At 36.4% G+C, this 26221-nt stretch overlaps 1 protein-coding gene and 1 long non-coding RNA gene across 3 annotated transcripts; one reads left to right on the top strand and one right to left on the bottom strand.

The window, feature by feature from the left end:
* Window positions 1–2853: 2853 nt before the first annotated feature.
* Window positions 2854–20736, top strand: LOC127450921 (uncharacterized). The gene is made up of 3 exons (XR_007899042.1): window positions 2854–3473; window positions 16467–16612; window positions 16755–20736. It is a non-coding gene; the product is annotated as an uncharacterized LOC127450921 (long non-coding RNA).
* LOC127450915 (GRB2-related adapter protein-like) lies at window positions 13492–24736 on the bottom strand. Of its 2 annotated transcripts, none has more exons than XM_051715390.1 (5): window positions 24418–24736; window positions 24171–24268; window positions 21709–21828; window positions 14565–14733; window positions 13492–14289 (listed from the first exon to the last, which is right to left on the bottom strand). In XM_051715390.1, exons 1-5 carry the CDS (start codon window positions 24493–24495, stop codon window positions 14107–14109), a joined length of 648 nt encoding a protein of 215 aa, XP_051571350.1. In that variant the 5' UTR covers window positions 24496–24736; the 3' UTR covers window positions 13492–14106. The 2 variants fall into 2 exon arrangements, with proteins under 2 accessions (XP_051571350.1, XP_051571351.1); XM_051715391.1 differs by having other exon boundaries at window positions 13492–14286.
* Between the last annotated feature and the right edge of the window lie 1485 nt (window positions 24737–26221).

The raw sequence follows: 26221 nt of genomic DNA, 5'->3' as shown, positions 1-26221 counted from the left end.
GGCCTGCATAGCAGAGTTCCAAGACGAAAACCACTGCTGAGCAAAAAGAACATTAAGGCTCGTCTCATTTTTGCAGAAAACATCTTGATGATCCCCAAGACTTTTGGGAAAATACTCTGTGGACTGACGAGACAAAAGTTGAACTTTTTGGAAAGTGTGTGTCCCATTACATCTGGCGTAAAAGTAACACCGCATTTCAAAAAAGAACATCATACCAACAGTAAAATATGGTGGTGGTAGTGTGATGGTTTGGGGCTGTTTTGCTGCTTCAGGACCTGGAAGACTTGCTGTGATAAATGGAACCATGAATTCTGCTGTCTACCAAAAAATCCTGAAGGAGAATGTCCGGCCATCTGTTCGTGACCTCGAGCTGAAGCGAACTTGGGTTCTGCAGCAGGACAATGATCCAAAACACACCACCAAGTCCACCTCTGAATGGCTGAAGAAAAACAAAATGAAGACTTTGGAGTGGCCTAGTCAAAGTCCTGACCTGAATCCTATTGAGATGCTGTGGCATGACCTTAAAAAGGCAGTTCATGCTCGAAAACCCTCCAATGTGGCTGAATTACAACAATTCTGCAAAGATGAGTGGGCCAAAATTCCTCCACAGCGCTGTAAAAGACTCATTGCAAGTTATCGCAAACGCTTGATTGCAGTTGTTGCTGCTAAGGGTGGCCCAACCAGTTATTAGGTTTAGGGGGCAATCACTTTTTCACACAGGGCCATGTAGGTTTGGATTTTGTTTTCCCTTAATAATAACAACCTTCATTTAAAAACTGCATTTTGTGTTTACTTGTGTTATCTTTGACTAATATTTAAACTTGTTTGATGATCTGAAACATTTAAGTGTGACAAACATGCAAAAAAATAAGAAATCAGGAAGGGGCCAAACACTTTTTCACACCACTGTATATATATATATATATATATATATATGTATGTATATACACTGTAAAAATCACATATACAATTAGACCTCTACAACTAAAAATATTATAGTGACTTGTTGCATTTAAAATGTTCAGTTGGCACAATTAAAATTCTGTGAGTTGAATATTCTCTGTTGTAGCAACAGTCTTTTAGCATTGGTTCAACAGATAATTTCTGATTGAGCCAATGTTAAAAGACTGTTGCCGCAACAGAGAATATTAATATTAATTAAATTTGCCAACTGAAACATTTCAATGCAACAAGTCACTATAAAATTTTGAGTTTTAGAGGTCTAAAACTTTTACAGTTGACTGAATTGTTTATTTCTCATTGTCCTAATGTAAATAATGTATAAAATATAATTTGGAAAAAATGCAATCCATGAAACATAATATCTGTCTTTAACATACACTTTATTAACACTTTATTATCACCTGCACAACAGAATAATTATTGTAGACAATAATTCACCTTAGATTATAGAAAGAGCAAAAACACTTGACAGAAAACAAATGTTGCATACAGTTGTGCTCAAAAGTTTGCATACCCTTGGAGAATTGGTAATATATGTACCATTTTTAAAGAACACATGAGTGAGCAGGCAAAACACATTTCTTTTATTTCTTATGGGATTCATATTCAACTGTAGGTTATAACAGAATGGCACAATCATAAAACAAAACATGGCAACAAAGAAAAAAGTGAAATGACCCCTGTTCAAAAGTCTGCATACCCTTAGTTCTTAATATTGTCTATTGCCCACTTTAGCATCAATGACAGCATGCAGTCTTTTGTAATAGTTGTCTATGAGACCCCAAATTCTTGCAGGTGGTATAGCTGCCCATTCGTCTTTGCAAAATGCCTCCAGGTCATGCAAAGTCTTTGGTCGTCTTGCATGAACCGCACATTTGAAATCTCCCCAGAGTGGCTCGATGATATTAAGGTCAGGAGACTGTGATGGCCACTCCAGAACCTTCACCTTTTTCTGCTGTAACCACTGGAAGGTCAACTTGGCCTTGTGCTTAGGGTCATTGTCATGCTGGAAAGTCCAAGAGCGTCCCATGCGCAGCTTTCGTGCAGAAGAATGCAAATTGTCTGCCAGTATTTTCTGATAACATGCTGCATTCATCTTGCCATCAATTTTCACAAGATTCCCCATGCCTTTAGAGCTCACACACCCCCAAAACATCAGTGAGCCACCACCATGCTTCACAGTGGGGATGGTATTCTTTTCACTATAGGCCTTATTGACCCCTTTCCAAACATAGCGCTTATGGTTGTGACCATAAAGCTCTATTTTGGTCTCGTCAATCCAAATTACAGTGTGCCAGAGGCTGTGCGGCATGTCAAGGTGTTGTCGGGCATATTGTAACCAGGCTTTTTTGTGGCATTGGCACAGTAAAGGCTTCTTTCTGGCAACTCGACCATGCAGCTCATTTTTGTTCAAGTATCGTCGTATTGTGCTCCTTGAAACAACCACACCGTCTTTTTCCAGAGCAGCCTGTATTTCTCCTGAGGTTACCTGTGAGTTTTTCTTTGTATCCTGAACAATTCTTCTGGCATTTGTGGCTGAAATCCTTCTTGGTCTACCTGACCTTGGCTTGGTATCAAGAGATCCCTGAATTTTCCACTTTTAATAAGTGATTGAACAGTACTGACTGGCATTTTCAAGGCTTTGGATATCTTTTTATATCCTTTTCCATCTTTATATAGTTCCGTTACCTTGTTACGCAGGTCTTTTGACAGTTCTTTTCTGTTCCCCTTGGCTCAGTATCTAGCCTGTTCAGTGTATCCACGTGAGAGCTAACAAACTCATTGACTGTTTATACACAGACACTAATTGCAATTTAAAAAGCCACAGCTGTGGGAAATTAACCTTTAATTGCCATTTAAACCTGTGTGTGTCACCTTGTGTGTCTGTAACAAGGCCAAACATTCAAGGGTATGTAAACTTTTGATCAGGGCCATTTGAGTGATTTCTGTTATCATTATGATTTAAAAAGGAGCCAAACAACTTTGTGATAATAAATGGCTTCATATGATCACTAAAAGTAAGCTACTTTGATCGATAGGTTTGTGTAAAAAATAAATCGATAATTAAAACTTTACTAACTTTAAAACAAATCACTTTCTGCCAGCAGTCAATGCATCACATAGTTTTCATGTGACGCAAGCGCATCGGCGTGTTCACGTGAGAAGTCGGAAGCTGCGCTTGGTTTACAACAGGAAGGAAGTCACGCAAGAGTTCTGTAATTTCAACCAGCATCTCAGAGCTGGACAAAAGCAACAATTTAAAGTAAAAAAAATCGATTATCGATTTGTTTCTTACACAAACCTGTCGACTTGCTTCAGATGACATTAATTGATCAAATGGAGTCGTGTGGATTAATTTTATGCTGCCTAAATGTGCCTTTTGTACAGTCAAACTTTGGTAGCCGTTTCCTTGCATTGTATGGACATACAGAGCTTAAATGTGCTTATAAAAAACTTCAATTCGGTTCTGCTGTGGAAGGAAAGACATACATATCTGAGATGGCTTAAAAGTGAGTAAATCATAAAATAATTTTCATTTTTGGGTGAACTTACCCTTTAATAAAATAAATGATCAGAATGGTCTTTGAAATAGAGCCCTTCTCTCTCAAATTCAAGGAAAGATCCCGACGAGCAGTGAACCTCTGTGCTGTCAAGTCTGCCCCTTGTAACAGGGGATAATAGGATTATTAGAGACATATAACAAAATTATGATAACATTTGAGAGTGAGGCTCAATCTTAAAATTTCACAAATTCCACTTTGTAATTGTTTAAGCATTGTTGTAAAGAAGTGTTTGCCCCTGTCTGAATTTCTAAGTTTGTGCACATTTTAACTTCGTATGTGGTCAGATTTTATTGTGGTAGAATATAGACAATAGAGTCAAGTGGTAAAATGTACATAAGTTTGGTCTTTCATTTCTTTGGTATTCAAGGTTTCAGTTATGCCATCTTCAGGTGTAAGAGACTCACTTCGTACATGTTAGTGTTTCATCTACAGTAGATGTACCTTTTATTCTGAGTAATTATATGAAGTTTTGAAGATAAAAAACACCCTGCAAAAAAATAAATAAAATATATAATTTTTTTGAAGTTCCCATACATCAGAACAATAAGTTATGATATGTTCTTCAAAGAGTAGTTCTTTTTGAAAATCTTAGCTTGACATCATTCTCCATGTGGGCAAAGTACGATTTAAATGGAAGGAAAATAAATGTTCTGCCATCTTCGGTGTTTAAAATGAGTCTGTGACTGTGTTCTGTTGGGGTGAAGGATAAATATAAGCTGAACAACTATCTGTTTGCTAACCACTGATGATGATGCATTAATTCTCATTGTAAACCATACAATCTTTGGTAACAAAAAGCTGCTCTCTTCGGGTTTCACATGAAATCCATGTCAAATATGATCTGAGTTTGGTTTGCTCATATTCCACAGACATCACTGTATTTCAGCATTTCACACAGATGTGGAATAAGAAAAAACAAACACTGTACATTTCCGTTTTCCTCACAAAATAAGCCTCGGCGGTTTAAATTGGAAAATGGCGCAGAAAAAACTGAACTACGACAGAACTCTATTTGGGCTGAAACGATTAGTCGACGTTATCGACAACGTCAACAATAAAATATTGCAGACAAAAATTTTTGTTGTCGAATAGTCGTTTGATCTCATTTAACGTAACATGAGATCATATGAAACTCTAATGATGACATGCGAGAGCACCACTGCAGTTTGCACCTGTCTGAGGAGAGGAAGAAAACACAGCTCACAGCCCAGATGCACTCTAAACTTTCCAAACAGCTTCAGGTGATGTAGATCACAAAGTATGAGGGAATTCTAATGCAAAAATACAAAATAAGTAAATACAGAAGCACTCTCGTTGTGGAATAAGTGGAGCTGGAGCTGCAGTTCCGCTGAAGCAAAACTTGCGTGTCGAGTAGGGATGCACCAATACCACTTTTTCTCTTCCGATCCGATTCTGATATCAGAAATCTAATGTCGGCCGATACCGATCCCGATCCGATACCAGTGTTGTTTTTTTTGCATAATCTGTTTAGAATATCTTTACATTATTGGGTGTGCTCTTTAATATGTAAAGAAACACAAACCTCTAACAACACATTATTTCAATATAAATGTATAGCTTATTAAGAAACTTTATTATTAACTAGTATACTGGATAACGTAGCAGCAAAATTAACAGTAATTCCAGTATAAGTCATCAGTACAAAAGAAGCCTTTTTTATTTATTTTTTTTCAACTTGTATCTGGATTTTAAAGGATTCAGATCTCTTTTTTGTTCACTTTAGTTGCAAGATATCAGCTCACTTTTCATTCACACAGTTATTTTTTGGAACCCATTCAACTTAAATATTATTATAATTTGTAAACAAATGATGATAATAATAATAATATATTATAATTGCAATATATAGTAATATATCTCAATTGTGCACCTTTTGTCTCTCTCTCTCTCTTTCTTCCTCACTTCCGTCAGCGCTTACGCTCCCCTGAGTTCTGATTACACGCACCTGCATATCATCAGTGGCTAATCAAGGACTGCATATATACCCCGCTTTCACACACACTCTTTGTCTGTTTTCATCGATAGTATCTCTGAGACTCAAGACCTTTCTACTATGTCAAACATACCTGTGTCTTCATTATTGCCTGCAAGTATCATAAGACTGTTGTGAGTTATCTGTTCATCGTGTACATGGTCTGGATATTACTCACCTGCTGTTTACCACTCTGCTCAACTGGATTTACTCACAATGTTTACATCGCTGTTTCAATCATCTGTTCAATAAACCCTGCTACTGAGTTCATATCTCTGCCTCTGTGAGTCTCTCCGTGACACCTTTAACTTTTAAAACCCTCACACTTTTATTTTGACATTCTGAACTCTCCAGGAAGTCCTGTATGTGTCTGTTTGTAAGCAAGTTCACAGTAGTTTAATTCGCTTCTTATTCAAATTCTGGTAAAAATGCACCTCCGGTGCTGTTCTAAATGCATATTATAAGTGAACCAAACTATTAAGCATCTACATCTGAGATGTTGCTCGTGAGTAGCGCTCAAATGTTGCGCACCATGTGAAGGCTAAAAATAGGCATGCATGCATGTAAACAGAGCAGCGCCATTCAATAACATGCTGGCGCTGCACGTGCGTATTATATATTTACTTATTAAACAGCCTTCTGTGATTCACAGAGCTATCGCAAGTCTTCAAGTGGATTTGAATAAAATGCAAGAGTCATATGAACTGCTTCAGTAGTGTTTTTATGGTTCTTTTATGTCATTTTTTGAGCTTGACAATAACGAACATGACTAACACACAGTATTGGATTTAGATCGGGCTCGTCGGACCGATACCCAATCCGTCTAAAAGCTTCAGTATCGGAGCCGATACCGATCCAGGTATTGGATCGGTGCATCCCTAGTGTCGAGCGTCTTTAAAGGAAACACCCCAGCGTTACATCTTAAATACAGTTATATTTAATGTGTTATAGCTGTATTAAAGTTCAAATAATACGGAAGCAGATCATGTAAATAACTACAAACTCTGAAACTGGCATTTCTTTGTGTGGTCAGCACCTCTTCTATGAGTTGCATGAATGTCCCAATCTAAGGGGGAGAGTTTGAAACTGCACCCGGCTGATGCACACACTGTCGCGGAGACGCTCGTCCCTCGTAGCTAGATTATAACGTGTTGGCTCGCAACTTAATGAATCATAATGCATGTCACTGTGCATTTCTTATTGTGAAGAAAATTGGCAATACATAGCTTTATTAATAAGAGAGAGTTTGTTTTTTTGTGAGTTAAAGATGGATTGAAGTGAACAGAAAGGTGAGAGAGGTAGTCTTCGCCCCATTATACACTGCAACAAAATACATTTTTGATTTGTTTTTGTTTTGGCTCCAATATAAATATCTAAAACTCCATTAAAACAACGTACATTTTCTTTAGCAGCTATACTGCAGAAGAAATTTTTTTACTAAGAATGTTGAATATAACATTAAAAATACAAATATTTTAAAATATCTAAAAATCCTTTAAAAAGATGCATTCACCTGAGAAGCAGCATATAAGATATTTAGACTTGCTTTTAGGGAATACATCTTGAATATAAGTTTATTTTGTCTTTAGTAAATGAGTATACTTCTCAAGTAAATGTATCTTGTTTTAAGGATTTTTAGACATTTTTAAATGGAAAACAAGACAAAAACACTTGATAGCAATAAGATTTTTTGCAGTGAATTTCTTTACTGAATTAAACTTAATAAAAAAAGTTTTTTTTTCCTTTAATTCAGTGAATGTCATTTAGAGGTATTTTTAAAAGATGATTTTGTCCTCTTTATTGTTAGTAAGCACGTTTAATACAAACTTTTAAGTCGGGGCATAAGCTAAATAATCGGTTAAGAGCTAATGATTAATTGTTGCAATAATCGCCAAATAATCCTTCTAATAATCATTAGATTAAAAGATTATCAAAATAATCGTTATGTGCCAGTAGGGGCGTGGTCGAGCGTCTGCCCGGAGAGAGAGAAAGCGGTAAGGGTGCATACACCTAAGCCAGATTATGATTAACACCTGTTTCTAGTTGCAGTGAGCTTGGGGAGAGTGGTATAAAAGGACCACTTTTCGTAATTCTGCTAAATATAGTGTAAAATATAAGTACTTGGTGAGTATAAAACGTGTGGAGAGCGAACCAGTAGAATACAATAATCCATATAGCTAACACAATTCCTTTCATTTTCGTCTCGGGATTTATAGTCTACATTATGTTAAAGTCACAGAATGAGAGCTGCAGTTAGCTTTAAAAACGGAACTCAATACTCACAACTAGTGCCTGACCGATATATCGGTAAATGCCAACATCGTCATATATGTCGAAAGGATTGAAGCCTGTCATGTAAAACATAAGCTCATTGATATCATTAAATGAGTCTGCTTTTTTATTCCATCAGTTACTCCTGGTCTGAGGCTGCTGTATATATTTAGTTTATAAGTAGGGTTACGTCCTACATAAATTTAATGGTGCAACGTTCAAATATTTAGTAGAGCGTAAATTGTGACTTAGTGCCCATTTACGCCACAACTAGGATAATTTGTAAAGTAGGTATAGCTGGTGCAACCGGCCCCTGATGTTTATTTAGCAGTTTATTTTAATTTATTCTTTATTTAAATGGTCAGCAACTGACTGATACTAAACAGTACTACTGATGTTTATTTAGCTATTTATTTTATTTTTATTTATTCTTTATTTTAATGGTCAGCCATTGACTGATACTAAACAGTACTGATGTTAATTAAGCTATTTATTTTATTTTTATTTATTCTTTATTTTAATAGTCAGCATTTGACTGATACTAAACATACAGTACTGATTTTTATTTAGCTATTTATTGTGTTTTTATTTATTCTTTATTTTAATGGTCAGCAATTGACATACTAAACATACAGTACTGATTTTTATTTTGTTTTATTTATTCTTTATTTAAATGGTCAGCATTTGACTGATACTAAACATACAGTACTGATTTTTATTTTATTTTATTTATTCTTTATTTAAATGGTCAGCAATTGGCATACTAACAGTACTGATGTTTATTAAGCTATTTATTTTTATTTTTATTTATTCTTTATTTTCTCAGTGTTCATTTCTAGAATTTGTTGACAATGTATAATAATAATGTCAAATGTTCTTTGATAAAAATATTTAAGAAAGCAGCCTTTTGAGTACCTTTGCATAGTCATATCAGTGCAAAATAGGTGCACAATCCACATAGAAAAGGTCTGTTTTCATTCTAGCTCAAAAATTAGCTATATCAGTCACCATATCGGTAATCTGTGAATTTTCCCTCTCTAAAATCAGTCTAAAAAAAATCCCATATCAGTCGGGCTCTACTCACAACTCGTTTTATGAAACTCAGGATGACGGTCTTCTCTTCTCTTGGGACCAATGGTCGTTTGTGTCTTCCGACTTCAGCAATGCACAACGCATTCCCAGCTCCAGTCCAACATGTACGTACATTCACCTTTCAAACGTACGGTTTGTCAGGCTGCGCATGCGTAGATGGTTTTTCGTTTCCTATGATTTGTTCAGCCAATACATTTTTTTCAGTTCGACTTGACATATTGACAGAAGACATTTAAATGTGCTTGGTGAATATAAGTGTTTTATTTTAATTGAAAACTTTCAGATGTTATCACCACAAAACATATTTATGTTTTGGGGCAATTATTTGCATGTCTTTAATTGAGCCAACACATAATTCTCAATTAAAAACAGAGGACATTTCTCCAAAAAGTAAGATCTTTGTCCCCATGTGCACTTACAAACTGTAGTCTGGCTTTTTTTGGTGGTTTTGGAGCAGTGGCTTCTTCCTTGCTGAGCAGCCTTTCAGGTTATGTCGATATAGGACATGTTTTACTGTGGATATAGATACTTGTCTACCTGTTTCCTCCAGCATCTTCACAAGGTCTTTTGCTGTTGTTCTGGGATTGATTTTCACTTTTCACTCCAAACTATGTTCATCTCTAGGAGACAGAATGTGTCTCCTTCCTGAGCGGTATGATGGCTGCATGGTCCCATGGTGTTTATACTTGTGTACTATTGTTTGTATAGATGAACGTGGTACCTTCAGGCATTTGGAAATTGCTCCCAAGGATGAACCAGACTTGTGGAGGTCCACAATTCTTTTTTGTGAGGTCTTGGCTGATTTCATGGTGAACTTAGTATATGTAATGACCCACTGGAATTGTGATATAGTCAATTAAAATTAAACAATTGTTGGAAAAATTACTCATATCTGTCACATTTGCAGGGATGAGGCGAGAGAGCAGGGTCCAAGTGCAGCAAAATATTTTAATTGACAATGACAAAAAGGCGAGTATACACAGAAGACAATTACTTAGTCTACAAGGCTACACTGAAGACGATGACTTTGGCTATAAAAACATGACAATCGTTGGGGTTAACATAAACACATGTAACAACGAACAAAAACTGACCATGATGGAACTAAACTAGAGGGTATTTATACACAAGGTGCTGATGAGGGAAACGAGAACTGGTGAGAATGATGGGAAACAGATGGCAGTGATGAGGGCAGTGCATTCTGGGAAACGTAGTCTGGGGGAAACAGAAGACAAAGGATGAAAACCACTTCAAAATAAGAGTCCTTGGAAACACGGTGACTGTGACTGTGACAATATCATGCACAAAGTAGGTGTCCTAAACGACTTTCCAAAACTATAGTTTGCTAATATGAAATCTGTGGAGTGGTTAAAAAAAGTGTATGTAAACTTTATATACAGTTGTGCTCAAAAGTTTGCATACCCTTGGAGAATTGGTAATATATGTACCATTTTTAAAGAACACATGAGTGAGCAGGCAAAACACATTTCTTTTATTTCTTATGGGATTCATATTCAACTGTAGGTTGTAACAGAATGGCACAATCATAAAACAAAACATGGCAACAAAGAAAAAAATGAAATGACCCCTGTTCAAAAGTCTGCATACCCTTAGTTCTTAATACTGTGTATTGCCCCCTTTAGCATCAATGATAGCGTGCAGTCTTTTGTAATAGTTGTCTATGAGGCCCAAATTCTTGCAGGTGGTATAGCTGCCCATTCGTCTTTGCAAAATGCCTCCAGGTCATGCAAAGTCTTTGGTCGTCTTGCATGAACTGCACGTTTGAAATCTCCCCAGAGTGGCTCAATGATATTAAGGTCAGGAGACTGTGATGGCCACTCCAGAACCTTCACCTTTTTCTGCTGTAACCACTGGAGGGTCAACTTGGCCTTGTGCTTAGGGTCATTGTCATGCTGGAAAGTCCAAGAGCGTCCCATGCACAGCTTTCGTGCAGAAGAATGCAAATTGTCTGCCAGTATTTTCTGATAGCATGCTGCATTCATCTTGCCATCAATTTTCACAAGATTCCCCGTGCCTTTAGAGCTCACACACCTCCAAAACATCAGTGAGCCACCACCATGCTTCACAGTGGGGATGGTATTCTTTTCACTATAGGCCTTGTTGACCCCTCTCCAAACATAGCGCTTATGGTTGTGACCATAAAGCTCTATTTTGGTCTCGTCGCTCCAAATTACAGTGTGCCAGAAGCTGTGAGGCATGTCAAGGTGTTGTCGGGCATATTGTAACAGGCCATTTTTGTGGCATTGGCACAGTAAATGCTTCTTTCTGGCAACTCGACCATGCAGCTCATTTTTGTTCAAGTATTGTCGTATTGTGCTCCTTGAAACAACCACACCGTCTTTTTCCAGAGGTTACCTGTGGGTTTTTCTTTGTATCCCAAACAATTATTCTGGCAGTTGTGGCGGAAATCTTTCTTGGTCTACCTGACCTTGGCTTGGTATCAAGAGATCCCTGAATTTTCCACTTTATAATAAGTGATTGAACAGTACTGACTGGCATTTTCAAGGCTTTGGATATCTTTTTATACCCTTTTCCATCTTTATAAAGTTCCATTACCTTGTTACGCAGGTCTTTTGACAGTTCTTTGCTGCTCCCCATGGCTCAGTATCTAACCTGCTCAGTGCATCCACGTGAGAGCTAACAAACTCATTGACTATTTATACACAGACTCTAATTGCAATTTAAAAAGCCACAGCTGTGGGAAATTAACCTTTAATTGCCATTTAAACCTGTGTGTGTCACCTTGTGTGTCTGTAACAAGGCCAAACATTCAAGGGTATGTAAACTTTTGATCAGGGCCATTTGGGTGATTTCTGTTATCATTATGATTTAAAAAGGAGCCAAACAACTATGTGATAATAAATGGCTTCATATGATCACTATCCTTATATAAAAGACAGTTTTTTTGCCTGATCAGTCATATTTTCAAAATCAATGCCAAAATTTTACAATTTCTGCCAGGGTATGCAAACTTTTGAGCACAACTTTATTATGGAATGGCATGTAAAAAATATTCCTTCATCCTGAAAGATATCACTGAAATACAATAAGTGTCCTGAGATACCTCATTGGTCTATGTGAAAGCACTAGACTGTGCAAACAGCAAACAAAAATGTGTCCGTGGTTGTGTCTTTCTCCCTGGTTGTGCCAAATTTCTAAAAAGGAGTGAATAATAATGTCTGACAACACATTATATAAAAAACACAATCTGGCTATTATTAACTACAATACTGTATATACCACAACAATATCTTTTTTATTTCTTTTCTCACTCTCCCTCTTTTTTAATGCACTTTTGCTGCATCAACTTGACCTTGAATGAACTATGTACAAATTATTAGACTAATAGTTTCCAGAAGGCTTTGATCAACTTTTAAATTTGAAAACATAAAAAAGTTAGCTAGATTTATGCTGCTAAATAAGGTGAAAATGAGTCAACAGTCTGAGAAAAACATTTTCTTATTTATGAGTGTCAACGCCCAGATCATAATCATCATCAACACTGTGTATTGGTGACTATAGTGAGTGCTGTGCTCATGGAAGCAGCAGTGGGTGGCAGTGCAGGCTGTGCAGCAATCTGATCCATTTGGAAAGACAGTGTTACCTTAGGAAGTCTTGATTCCATTAAAAAATTGTATCTAAACAAATTCAATTCAAACTGAACTAGCAACAATGCAGCTTAGCTTGTAACTTGCAACAGAGTATACGGTGAAATCACATGAAACTGTCTGAGCGGTTTGGCTCACTTTCACCTTTTTATGAACTTGTGGAGATGCATAAAACCTTGGAATATTCCATTACAGCCTGATCTGAGGGGGTTGCTTTCATTGATGGTGCTGAAAATAACAGCGATATCAATCATATCGACATTGTAACAGTGATATTTAAAATGCATATTATTTGTATTTTTTGGGTGCCCTTGGCTTTTTTGCCTTTGCCTAGTGCTAAGTCCGCCCCTGAGGTTAGACCCAGCCAAGGTTTATTCATGTTGTTCAAAACCCCTCAAAAAACACTGAAGACACATTATGCTTCACATATTCACATTATATTTTTAAGCAAAATAAATGTTATTTTATTTTATTATATTTTTTTCTATCAGCTGGATTGCTTCAATATGTGCAGTATAAGCAACGTTGTGTGTAATCTAATTACAAAGTAATTAATTTCTGTGAATGAATCATATCATGAAATCTTATCATGAATAAGACTCTAAAAATCCCTAAATTAATCTAATTTCTCCTACTAACACATGCCATCATTGTCTTCCTACAAGTGCAACATGTAGGCCAATCAGTTAATTTCTCGAAAAACATTTTTTCCCTGTCCTTTTGGGAGCTTGACAGAATGAATATACAACCACTTCCAAAGTACGTATCAGAAAGATAATCTCTTCAAGGATTATCTAGTGTTTGACCTCACTGATGTTGCCTTTCATCACAACAAGTGTTTCAGGCCTCAAGAAGTCTGTGAGATTTTGTTGTGTATTTAACCAGTTGAACAAGTGTGTAACATATTTGTGTAATATTACAAGATAATTAGGCTATATATCCCACCTAATTTACTTTTAAGTAGTGAATATCAAGAAAGTAATTTTGATGTCTATTTTTATTTAATTATGCCTTAATGTGAAATAATGGAAGGTGAATTCATCCTGAATGCCCTCTTCTAAACTGGGCACTAAAAAGAAAAAAATGTTCCCTACATTAGATCTTAATTGGACATGCTTGGTCTTAAACACTTTTATATTCATCACAATAGTAACATTTACATTATCGTCCATCATTTATAGAAAATAAGCCAACAAGCATTATAAACAATATATACAGAAAAAATGTGTGCAATATTAAGGAATTAAAGAATTTTAGTTAATATCTAAATTTATAAGCAAAGTGCAAATAATAATTGTGTTCAGAAGAAATGCATTCAGAATTTCAGTATGCATTTATAATCTACTGAAGTATATCTGGTGATTATTTTTGTATATAGTGGCCTTTTACCTAAAATGCTGAAAAGTGTCATCTTAGTGTCAAATGCATGATTATATTCTAGGAACTGTGGCTGAATAAATCAGCTTGATTGTTCCAAAGTCCTTTTCAAACACAAAAATGAATTTTATCATTCCAGTCATACCGCACCAACTAAAGATTACAACAATCGACTACTCTCAGATGTACATGCAGTGTTATGCATTTTCATTGGGTGTCAGTGATAAATAGGTTGCACATATTCAGGAGGAAAAAAGCCCACATGTCCACGGCAGCGACCTTTCCAGCGTTGAGAATCTGAACAGTCCAGCAGATCAATGACATCACCCCGCAGGAAGTGCAGCTGGGAGTTGTGCTGTGGATTAAAATCATACAGGGCATGGGCGTGATGGGGCCTCTGCTGGGAAACAATAACAGACAAAGATCATCACAGCTGTAATCTTATACCACAGAACAATTACTGCCTTTAAATTTTGGTGTAGGTTTTAATGCCACCATAACAATTAAAGTAGAAATGTTCATCATAGTTTCATAGCTGTCAGGTATTTAGTTTGTTTTTCCTTATGTGGATTGCACTTTGTTTTGGATAAATGACAGTCAATATCCTATTGATCTTTGATGAAGAAAAAAAAAACAGAATTCAAGAAAGAGCTGCATTTGTAGGTTTTCTCTCACCCTTGGTGTGTGATCTGTGTCCCTAAGAAACACAGTCCTTTCCTTTGCAATGCTGTTGGTCTTGTAAAACTCCACAAGCTGATTTAAGGAAGGAAAGACCTCCTCCCAAACAAAGTAATAGCCATCGCTGTCCTTTAACACCTTGAAATGCTGTACATGATCACCATAGCTGCTCAGAGGAGACAAAGAAGAGAAATCTAAGCAGAGCAATTACAGATTATTTGAGCACTTACAAAATAACTGCTTTAAAATGTTATACAGAGGCCCCAAAAAGAGTTTGGACACTCAAGCTACTCGTACAAATGTATGATTGTCATTGCATTCGATAACAAAATATTGAAACAAGTGGAATTTCTTTTTTTTAAAATGTGCAGCACACTTTTCAAGCAAACAATTTCACAAACAGACATTTTCTAAGGGTTAAATTATCTAAAAATATATATAATTTATATGAAGTGAATACTGGAATATCAAAATATCCTTTCTACACTCAAACCAGGGGCATAGCACCAAATGTCGGGCTCCGGGCACAGAACTATTTTAGGGCCTCCTAAATAATATGTCTTAATATTAGTCTTAACTAATCTTAACTTGACCTTTGGACAGTATCCAAAATTTACTTAAAATATAACAAAACAAATTATGATATTTATTATCATTTCTTGATTATAAGAATTATAAGAATTATACTTGAATTAAAGGTATAAGCATAAGTCATGTCTCATTTTTGAGGACTCTCAGTGATACATCATGGTATATCGCTCTTAAAGGCATTTGTCGCTCTTGTGCAATTTATCTAAGACTAGCTCTTCGCAAGAAAGTAAAGCCATACATAAACTTGAACTTGCTTTTTTAAAAAACTAAAAGCTTGTGATTGTCAATGTGACAGAGTACTTCCTCAAAAGCTTCCTTAAAGTCATGGGATGCAAACATGCATCATGTAATGCTATTTAAGGGCTGATTAAATTAGTCAAAAACTCTGACTGAACTGAATCACAAGACCAGTAGAGTAAAAAGAAGTTGCTTTAACAGATATGGCTGCTTGTAACAGCTTTTACAGTTCATTGAACACACATTGACCATTTGTTACAACATGCCCCAAATGGACTAGGTGTTAGAATTTAACATACAAAACCACCACTAGAGAAAACACATATATACATGTATGTGGACTTAGACTTAACATCACTGAGATATAGCTCTTGTGACAGCTTCCCCTGTCCACTATATTATAAAAGTGATCAGGGCTTACGAACAGCATATAAGGAACTATGATTTAATTTCCTAGTCAGCTGATTAATTTTGATGGAAGATTTTAATTTGCTCTGGAGGTCTCTGTGTGCTGGAGATGATGAGGTTTGAGCCAAGGGTGAGCTAGAGAAGATGTGCTTAAAATATAGATGTGCAAGAGTTGTGGTTCGTCAGCAGATACTACCGTGTCTCTCAGTCCATCACTGTCATTAACAGTGACCTACATTCCGTGCCCAAATCTTCCACTCTGTTGTGGATATGCTTGCATATTTTAAGCAACTCAACTGTCTAAGGGAGCAGGCAGCTGTAGTATGGTGCATGCCCCACGGTTTACAGCTTCTAGAAGCAGTTTCATTTCAATCCGTGCACTCAAAAAACGAATTAATTAAATTTCCTTATTTTATTATAAGAAAGTTTTTACAAGCAATTTAATTGTTACTCTAATTAATTCAGTTTCATTAAACCAATATAATTTAGTTGGATTAAGTCAAATCAATTTACTATAGTTGGTTTAACTCAACTTTATTAGGGTAATCAAACTTAATTATTTTTATGTTGGTCTAATGTAATTTTATTAATTTAATAAGGTTTATTTAACTAATTGTCTTATGTTGGTTCAAATTTATTTCTTTTTTTAATCATATATACCAGGTGAGCAAGTGTAAGGACAGTGAAATTGTTGCACTGTTAGTTTGACAGCAACTATATATGGAGCCAAGCAGCATTCAAATCAAACATCACTTGACAGTGCAAGCCCATCCTCAACCAAAGCACAAGCACCAGTCTTCACCACAATGGTAACTCCATTTTAAATTTTACAAATGTAATTGAATTTAAATTAAGACAAAATGTTCTAGAATTGTGTTGCTTTAGTTAATTTTAATTAAGTGTGTGATTGACAGTTGAATTTACTATATCTACTGCAAAACCCTTTGGCAGCTTTCTCTCCCCATTGCAGGATTACCTGCTTGCTGGCATTCTCTCCTATCACTCTGTGAGGTGAAGGTGATGATGACTGACAGTCTGAGATACTGTCTGTTTTGTCATCTTAAGCAACATCATGGAATCACTCAACTTGCAGCTGAGCAGCAAAGTGAGGACTTTGAAAAATTGAGGACTTCAAAGCAATCTACATGAGTAAAGCATGATAGTTTTAATTATTTAATTGAATTGCCCATGCAAAAGTCACTTCCATTTTACTTGGGTGTTCTGGGTGATTTCCAGGGCATTACTAGATGGTGGAGTGTTGATGATGATGTTTTGGGTGGTTGCTATTAAGCCCAAGTCAATAAGCCGTCCTCCATGTCTCTATGATATTATCGTCTCTAGGTATGAATCAGGCCCTTCCTTCAATGTAAATCCATGGGATTTTTTTTGCTGTTTTAAATTGTAAGTTTCATAGCTTAAAAACATATTAACACACTTCTCCTCAACAAGCTGCATGATTTGAGGTGTCATGCATGCCTGTAGCACTAAGGTTGCATGCTGAAGTTTAATATGTAGGGTTAGGGGTGTGTTCAGTGATGGTTGCATGCACCACTAATTACTATCAAAGTGAATAATATACAGTATAGAATGTATACATACATTACATACTGTATACTGTACACATATAAGAATGCCATAGCTTAACACTTTTTGGTTAAAACCTGGTTTTGTGGAAGATCACTAAAGACTGAACCTTATTTTATTCCTTTTAACATTCCATATCCAAGACAGTGTGTGCCCCACTTTGAGATAGAGCAGATGGTTCATAGAGATTGCACAGCTGAGTTATCAGCACCAATCATTCACCCAAGTGTGAATGCTAGACGTGTGGCACAATGCAAGAAGACACACACAGTGTCTCCTTAGCAGCAAACCTGGGCAACCTCTGTGAACAGGCTTGACGGATGCTCTACTCACAGAGCGAAAGCGCCAGCAGGTTTTGTCTTTTTTTAGAAATTCAACAGAGATACAAGTTCTACACATATTTTGTTATCATTTAAGTCATTATTTAAAATATCTTTACAAAATCTAAGGCAATGTTTAAAAAGACCTTGAGTTTGTGGCTTTTAGTCCTTCATCATCTAGTATCGTGTACCACAAAACGCTGACAAAATTCACATTTAGCAGATACAGTATACACATTTAAAATTTACGGTACTTATATTCAGAGAAAAGTAACCAAAAAAAAAGTATGACTCATGTTGCACTACCCAGATTTTTGCCCAATCAAATGCTCTCTAGAATGAGAATGTCCCTCCCGCTAATACCACATATAATCGAATAGCACATGGAAAATCAGGCCTTACATCCCAAATGGGATAAATCAGCCTCCGAAGGGAGAACAATCATGGCAGCCACATTGTAGAGTCGTTCCAAACTAAAGTGCTCAAAAATAAAAGGCCCTTTAAAATCAGTGTTTTCGAAGGGTTTAACTGAAGGACACTTCGCTCCCAAATGGACTGAAACCAGACCATATGTCATTAATCTGCACAAGGTTTGCAGTTATATCACGAATTAAACTAGCTGCACCTGCAAACACATTTTGGTTCTGTAAACCTGTGACAAACCCTTTATCTCTGGATAGATTACTTCTACATCGTAATCTGGTACTGATTACAAATTACATGAATAAAATTGTAGCCAGTAACGTAATCTCTTAATTTAAAAAATAATCTAATCTGAATGCTTTTTGATTACTTTTGGATTACTTCTGACCTAATTCTTGTTTATTTTATGTCACATGAATTTGACTAGGATTTGACTAGGACCATTTGGACATAATGTTACTTAAATACATTAAAGAAAACATACTTAATGGGTCAAAATATGAGAATTGATATGATTGTTTTAAGTGTGTGTTTTACTGGCTATTTGCCTGTTTCTGAGTGAAATAAAAAGATACTTAAAAGTACTACTTGGCATTACAAATGCCATCCATGTGTGGTAACATCAGACCAGTTATATTTGTGAATCAACGTTACAAAAAAGTTGTCTCAAAAGTTGTCACAAAAACTAAAGCGCATTCATATGCATTTCTGAAGCTGAGTACAAAAGCAATTTAAAAAAATTTAACTTTACCACACAAATGCAATCAGCTGAGCATAAGGTGTGAATTAGCGCTCCATATTTAGTATAATTATAGCCACCTGGTTGATGGCTGGTATCAGGTCTGTGTGTGCAGTTCCACAATACACACAACCCCTTACGAAAACACTCAGAGACTTACCACCATATAACAGCTCTAGGTTGATTTAGAATGAAACTTTTTAAATATTTAAAAAGAAGGCATTAATAAATTATGAAAAATTTACAGTTGCCTGATTAATATGTAACATGTAATTCATAAAAAGTAACTGTAATCTTTTTTTATTTTAAAATTTATTTTAAAATGTTTTTAAATCGAATTACTTATAAAGTTCATATTTTTGTAATCCGATTACATAATACAGATTGCATGTAATATGTAACTTGTCAGCACTGTTTATAAAAGCCTTTAATTAATCAGTGTAACCTATTTAAACCAATGGCTTTCTGTTTTACTTTTGTTTGAAATAGAATAATGTTTAAATAAAAGAGTTCAGATTAAATAAATACATACAATTTGAATGTACATTTCTTTACTTCTTTACTCTGCAAAACATGAGGCTTAAACATTTTTCATAAATAATAAAAAAACATTTATTTTTGGTTTGGATTCTAAAAGTTAACAGTTAGTCAAGTATAAATATTTCTGATTTATGAACTTATTTTCATTGGCGTCAGTGTTTGTGCGACAGTATCAGTGGCTCCTTGGAAACAGCTGCTTAGAAAGAAGATGTTAAGGTGTGTTCTGAATATAATAACAATATAATTACCATTATATTGGCTATTTAGAAAAAGGTGGACAAGCTCTTTGATATGACCAGTCTAACTATTGGTATTAACAGGAAATATGAAGCCAGGAAAGAAAACTGCACTTGATAAGCAAATTTGTAAAATTTTTAGAAAAATGTATTTGATCCGACACAGAAACATTTCGTTTTTTCAGTGTCCAAGGTTTTTCCCATTAATCGTTTCAGGTCTGCACTAAAAACAAGTATTCATATTGCTCATTTTGTGCCATGGGTGTACAGTACGACCTTGATTTGTCATTTAAAGTCTTGTATGGACATCTGGAATGCATAGCAAAGGACAGTAGCATGCACAGACCTCAGCAGAGACAGACGTGGAAGAATAAAAAAGGCACATAATTTTTTTCTTGTCTCATAATTCTTTTTACTTTTCTCATCTCTGCTCCCTTACTTTTTTATTTCATCTCTGCTGCTTCCACTCTGACCTCATCACCCTCTTTATACAACTGACACTTATATTATTTATCTTCATTTCTTTTCACATTAACATAATGTTATTTACTGTATTATGTCATTAATATTTAGGACCTTATAGAAATAATGTGGCTGAACCATGGTACAATGATGGTGTCAGAATGGTTTTGAATTGTTATCATGGTAGCCTACATGTCCAAAAAATGATAATACCATGGTATTTTTCTGAAAATGATTAGTCTAAGCTTATTAGTTTAAACAAAAATCAAACCGGCTTTGGCTGAATCAGACATCTCCTTCAGTTTGTCAATATACTGTAAAAGACATATTAAATTTATATCACTGAAAGCGACTTGACCGCTTCCATTTTAATTAATAAATCTGTCTACACTACAGGTGTGCGATGTTGGAAATATGGTTGTAATCGAGTATTATTCTTTTGATGTACTTACAACACAATACATAGAGTGGACTTTTTATCTGACCTGTTACTGACCTGTAACGCCACTTTGATGTTCCGGGGCGAATTCAAAACAACATTTTTGCTCCCTTGAAGGGCACTGCTGCGAGAAGGGATGCTACTCGAAAGCTTGTTCAAAATGAAAGTGAGAAAATTCATCTTTCTTCAAAGGGCCCTTCCACAAGACGAAGGGTACATTCATACAGTAATACTGTATTCCCTTCAAAGTACCCACTTCAAGGCTCTGCACCTCGGAGGGCATAGGAATGATCACTTGCTATTGGCATCCGCCCCCGATCTGCTGTAGCACGTGCTGTTAAAGGCACCTCCACTTAATTTTCTCTAATAGGCCTGCAATTTACAAAGAAATCTCGTAACAATACAATATTCCTGTTATTGTGAGATTATTTCGAGATTTTACTTTTGTTTTATTTAACTATTTTATTTTAATTATTGCAATTTCTCCCCTTTTTCTGGATGACCAGAAGGACACTTTTATGTTGTGAATGAAAGTGGCAGGGGCTCACGGCCCGGCTGCCTCCCTTCTTTGCATGTCACTGGCAAGGGAGAGTGTATCTACGTCACACATTATCTCTGGACCTGCAGACCAGCTGCCGCGTCCACTTTCCATGGTGTGCTATGCATTCATTTAATCTCACAATATCTGGAGCCAGTGCTTTCACACCTGGGGCCAGCCCAACTCAAGACCGCAGTGCTGATTATCTCTAAAACCAGCCAAATCGTTCCTGTGATACCAGACAGGCTTTTGCTCTGCCATCCAAACTCAACAACATAAAGCCATAAAGAACTTGATGTAATGAGCCAGACTGAATAAAAATGTGATCCCATTGCTTGCGCACTTGATGAATTTTAAATGAAATCTCTGCTTCGACGTAATAGCTTTCTGATGCTCTCATTTTCAGACAACTTCATGGTACATTTTCTTAAGCAGCAGGGGTTATTGGTGTCCCTTGCAAAGTAGGTCACATGCGTTTTAATGGACCCAACAGTCTTCCTTGTTATTCAGATTATATTAATGCATTTACAAGGCATGTAGAAAACAGCAAATCATGGTGATCCTGGTAACAGAATACATCAAAGTTGGAAAGACATGTTGGGATAGTGCATATGACTTCCTCACCTGACTGACATTGAGAATTCCCCTGGTGCACTCTCACTTTCTCTCACTAAAAAGCTTCCACACTCCCGTTGGCGTAGCCGACCCTCTGACACATGTCTGGAGATACGGCCCGCAAACCATCTGTGGACAGTTGATCCAAATTATAGGAGCACAGTAGCACTGTTAGACATGCAATAAACAACCAGCCAGGCAGCATCCAGTTCACATCCTGCTTTATGTTAAAGGAATGTTCCAGGTTCAATACAAGGTAAAGGAATATTCCGGGTTCAATACAAGTTGAGCTCATTCGACAACATTTGTGGCATAATGTTGATTACCTCAAAAATTCATTTCAACTCGTCTATCCTTTTCTTTAAAAAAATCAAAAAGCAAAAATGTGACTTACAATAAGGCACTTACTATGAAAGTGAATGTGTCCAATTTTTGGAGGGTTTAAAGTCAGAAATGTGAAGCTTATAATTTATAAAAGCACTTTCATTAATTTTTCTGATAAAACGTGTATTATTTGAGCTGTAAAGTTGTTTAAATTATAATTTTTATGTTCGTTTTAAGGTTTTATGGTTTTACGTCGATATGGAAACAAAGTTGTAAAATTGGAAATAATTCTACCCAGCTTAGTGAATTTTTCACACTAAAATCATGTTAACACACATATTGTTTACATCTTGTGGCTTTACTTTTGAAACAGTGAGTATTTTAAAGTATACGTATTGGCCCCATTCACTTCCATTTTAAGTGCCTCACTGTAACCTCAATATTTACTTTTTCTAAAGAAATGGAGAGACGAGTTGACATTTTTGTGGTATTCAATATTACGCCACAAATCCTGTCGATTGATCTTAACTTGTATTGAACCCAGAATATTTCTTTAAGCTCAATCAAAAGCATTTGATTACCATTGACTGGTCCCTTGTTTATTTGCGGGGGAAAAAAATAAATCTGGGTTACAGTAAGGCATTTACAATGGAAGTAATTGGGGCCAATCCATAAACATTAAAATACTCACTGTTTCAAGAGTATAGACAAAAGATGTAAACATTATACATGTTAACATGATGTCAGTGTGATAAAATTGCTTAAAGGGTTTAATGCCGTTGCATCGTCATGGCAAAAAAGTAATATTGATTTTAACACTAAGTTTAGTAAGCGATTTTATCACACTAAAATCATGTTTAACAAATCTAATATGTACAGAACATCTTGTGGCTATACTTTTGAAACAGTGTGTATTTGAATATTTACAGACTGGCCCCATTTACTTCTATTGTAAAAGCTTTACTGTAACCATGATTTTTTTTTAAATGTATTTTTATTTATTTATTTTCTCCCCAATTTGGAATGCCCAATTCCCAATGCGCTCTAAGTCCTCGTGGTGGTGTAGTGACTCGCCACAATCCGGGTGGCGGAGGATGAATCTCAGTTGCCTCCGCTTCTGAGACTGTCAATCCGTGCACCTTATCACGTGGCTTGTTGAGCGCGTTACTGCGGAGACATAGCGTGTGTGGAGGCTTCACGATATTCTCCACGGCATCCATGCACAACTCACCACGTGCCCCACCGAGAGCGAGAACCACATTATAGCGACCACGAGGAGGTTAACCCAACGTGACTCTACCCTCCCTAGCAACCGGGCCAATTTGGTTGCTTAGGAGACAAGACCTGGCTGGAGTCACTCAGCACGCCCTGGATTCGAACTCGCGACTCCAGGGGTGGTAGTCAGCGTCAATACTCGCTGAGCTACCCAGGCCCAAAATGTATTTATTTTTAAATAAATGAGGGATGAGTCGAAAACATTTTTTTATGGTAATCAACATTTTACCACAAATTATGTCAGTTGAACTCAGCTTACATTGAACCCAGAACATTTCTTTGCTTTATTATAGCTCAGGAAACATAGTGTAGTTACTGTATATCTAATGGAGCCTTAGATAGTTTCTACTAAAATTCCTTAGAATGAATACAAATAGACACAAATAAGACAATTGTTGACATTTGGTTATAGAGCTATAAAATTCATGTGGATATTGTAGTTTAAAAGAATTTAATGAGAAATGTTTCAATTTCATTTTGAAATCTCTGAGTTTGGTGTCTTGGCAAATTTGAGCACAAATTTTGACACTGTTCAGATCTATTCTGAAACTCAAGACGACACATACCATGATGTGTGAGAGATTCTTGGGGGTCTTTTTCTAAGGAGAAAAATTTGAGAAGCAGAAGACATAAGCAAAAGTCTCAAAATATCTTCTATATTTAATTTCATTACTGTCCAGGAAAAACAATAGCTGATATTGAAGGGCTCTCATTTGTGATTGTTTGTTCCTCTATGGGATCCTGTCTTTTGCTCTAGAATGAGACAAGACTGCAATACCAATTCCAGACAAATCAATTCTTTCTTGCAATCCACCATTCTGCAATCTTTCTGGCAAATGCCTACTGACATTTAATTGATGTTTGATACTTACGTGTGTGGCCTTACACTGATATAGTTTTTAGGCACGTAGCCCTTCCTGTTTACAAATTCTGCTGTGAACCAGTTCGGATCATCTTCCATATTAGTGATCTAGTGTAAGAAAAAACAGTAACCTGTGAACAAATCATTCCATAGGATCGATTTGTACTAAACAAAATTTTGCCTCCCCTCACACAGGTACTACTGAAACAAACAAACTAAAAACTATAATGAACAAAAACCCACACTTATGCTCCTACCTTGAGTACATCTCCCTTCTGAAAGCTTAGCTCATCGCTTTCCGTAGCGCAAAAGTTGTAAAGAGCTACTGCTTCCATCCTGAAGATCACTGTGCTGGAGATAAAGCCAGTCTACAGAAGATCAATGTGGCTAGAGGTCCCACAGCCACACAATACTGAACAGAGACAAAGATATGTCACCCAGGGAGCATCCAAGAGAGCATCCACACTGAAACAAGCTCTCTGTTGATGCGCACTCGCTATCAAATACTGCGTCCTGATAACTGAACTGAGAGAACAAGCATGACAATATGTGTGTGGGTCTAAGAGAGAGTGAGAGCGTGTAGGAGGCAGGAGGGGGGTGGCAGTTCCTGTCTAAGCGTACTCTAATAGAAGGAAATGTCACCATGTGAGAAACAGGAAAAGCAAAAAAAATGATGGGAGGACAAAGAAAAGAATAGGCTCTCTAAAACTTCCCCTCATCTTAGAACCGGACCTGCGTATTAGAAGTAAGAAAAACATGCAAATGCTGAGTGGTCATGGGCCTCTGTTTTAATAGACAGGTGCAGTTGTCTTTTGTGGGGATGGTCATCTTTTAGATTGGCTGCATGTTATTTGCACACATACCTGTATGCATAATCTGTGATTGGCATGGAGTCCAAATGAAATCAGCTGAGGAGCTGATCTGAAAGAATTCAAGATTGATGAGCAAATGAGATAAGCAAATCTCCCAAAAGAGCTTTGTGACTAAACTGCTCTGAAAACCCCACTCATTTTATTCTCTACCAAAGTGGTGCTGTTTAATTAAAGGGATAGTTGATCCAAAAATGTATGTTCTGTCATAATTTATGCTCTCTCATGCCATTCCAAATCAATTTGGCTTTTCTCTTCTAAGGATCACAAAAGGAGAAGTTTTGAAGAATGTTCACGCTGCTCTCATCCATACAATGAAAGGGGATGGGGACCAAGGGTTGTCAAGCTCCAAAGCAAAATAAATAAATTAATAAAAATTAGTAAAAACATAAAAGCATCATAATTAGTCCATACGACTCATCCACTATATTGCAAGTTCCGAACCTATACAATAGCTTTATGTAAGGAACAGACTGAAATGCAAAATGCCTGACAGCCATTGTCACCATTTTCATGAATTGCTGCTGCTTTTGTGTTCCACAGAAGAAAGAAATTCACATGGGTTTTAAAATACATGAGGGTGAGTAAATTATGACAGCATTTTCATTTTTGGGCTAACTTTCCTTAATGGTAGAAAACGAGTTCATCAACAAATTATCCTGTTCTCTCAGCATACACTTTCTTACTCATCTTTGGGATCCTATAACTAAGATGTCACACTCTAGACATCAATATGAAATTTCAAATATGTACGGTTTGTCATTGGCTATACAAGGGAACAGTAATGGGATCCATTATGCACGCAGAATGTCATTAGTGCTGTCTGCGCTGATGTTATAAACACTCCCCGGGGCGAATGAGGACTGCTCACTAATTCTTTTTCAGAACATTTTTAGGCTAAAAGGAAAAAGTTTGCTTCATGAGCGGACTTAAAAGTGATAAATCTGTTTGCACAGATGGAATCTCAGCATACACTCAGCACTCAACATTTTGCTTGACTTTAACTGTTACCTCATCACAGAAACATCTTGCACCATGACATTTGCAACACTCAGATTTAAGATTACATGTGAGAAAATGCTATTCTTGGTGTGCAGTTGTTGACAAATTAAAGATGTTTAAGCACAAGTAAATATCCTTTCATTGCATGAAACAGTTGAATCTCCTGTATTTGAAGCACTTCAAATTTTGT

Source organism: Myxocyprinus asiaticus, chromosome 13, assembly GCF_019703515.2.
Source record: "Myxocyprinus asiaticus isolate MX2 ecotype Aquarium Trade chromosome 13, UBuf_Myxa_2, whole genome shotgun sequence".
Lineage (NCBI taxonomy): Eukaryota > Metazoa > Chordata > Actinopteri > Cypriniformes > Catostomidae > Myxocyprinus > Myxocyprinus asiaticus.
This window is presented reverse-complemented; position numbering and strand designations above follow the sequence as displayed.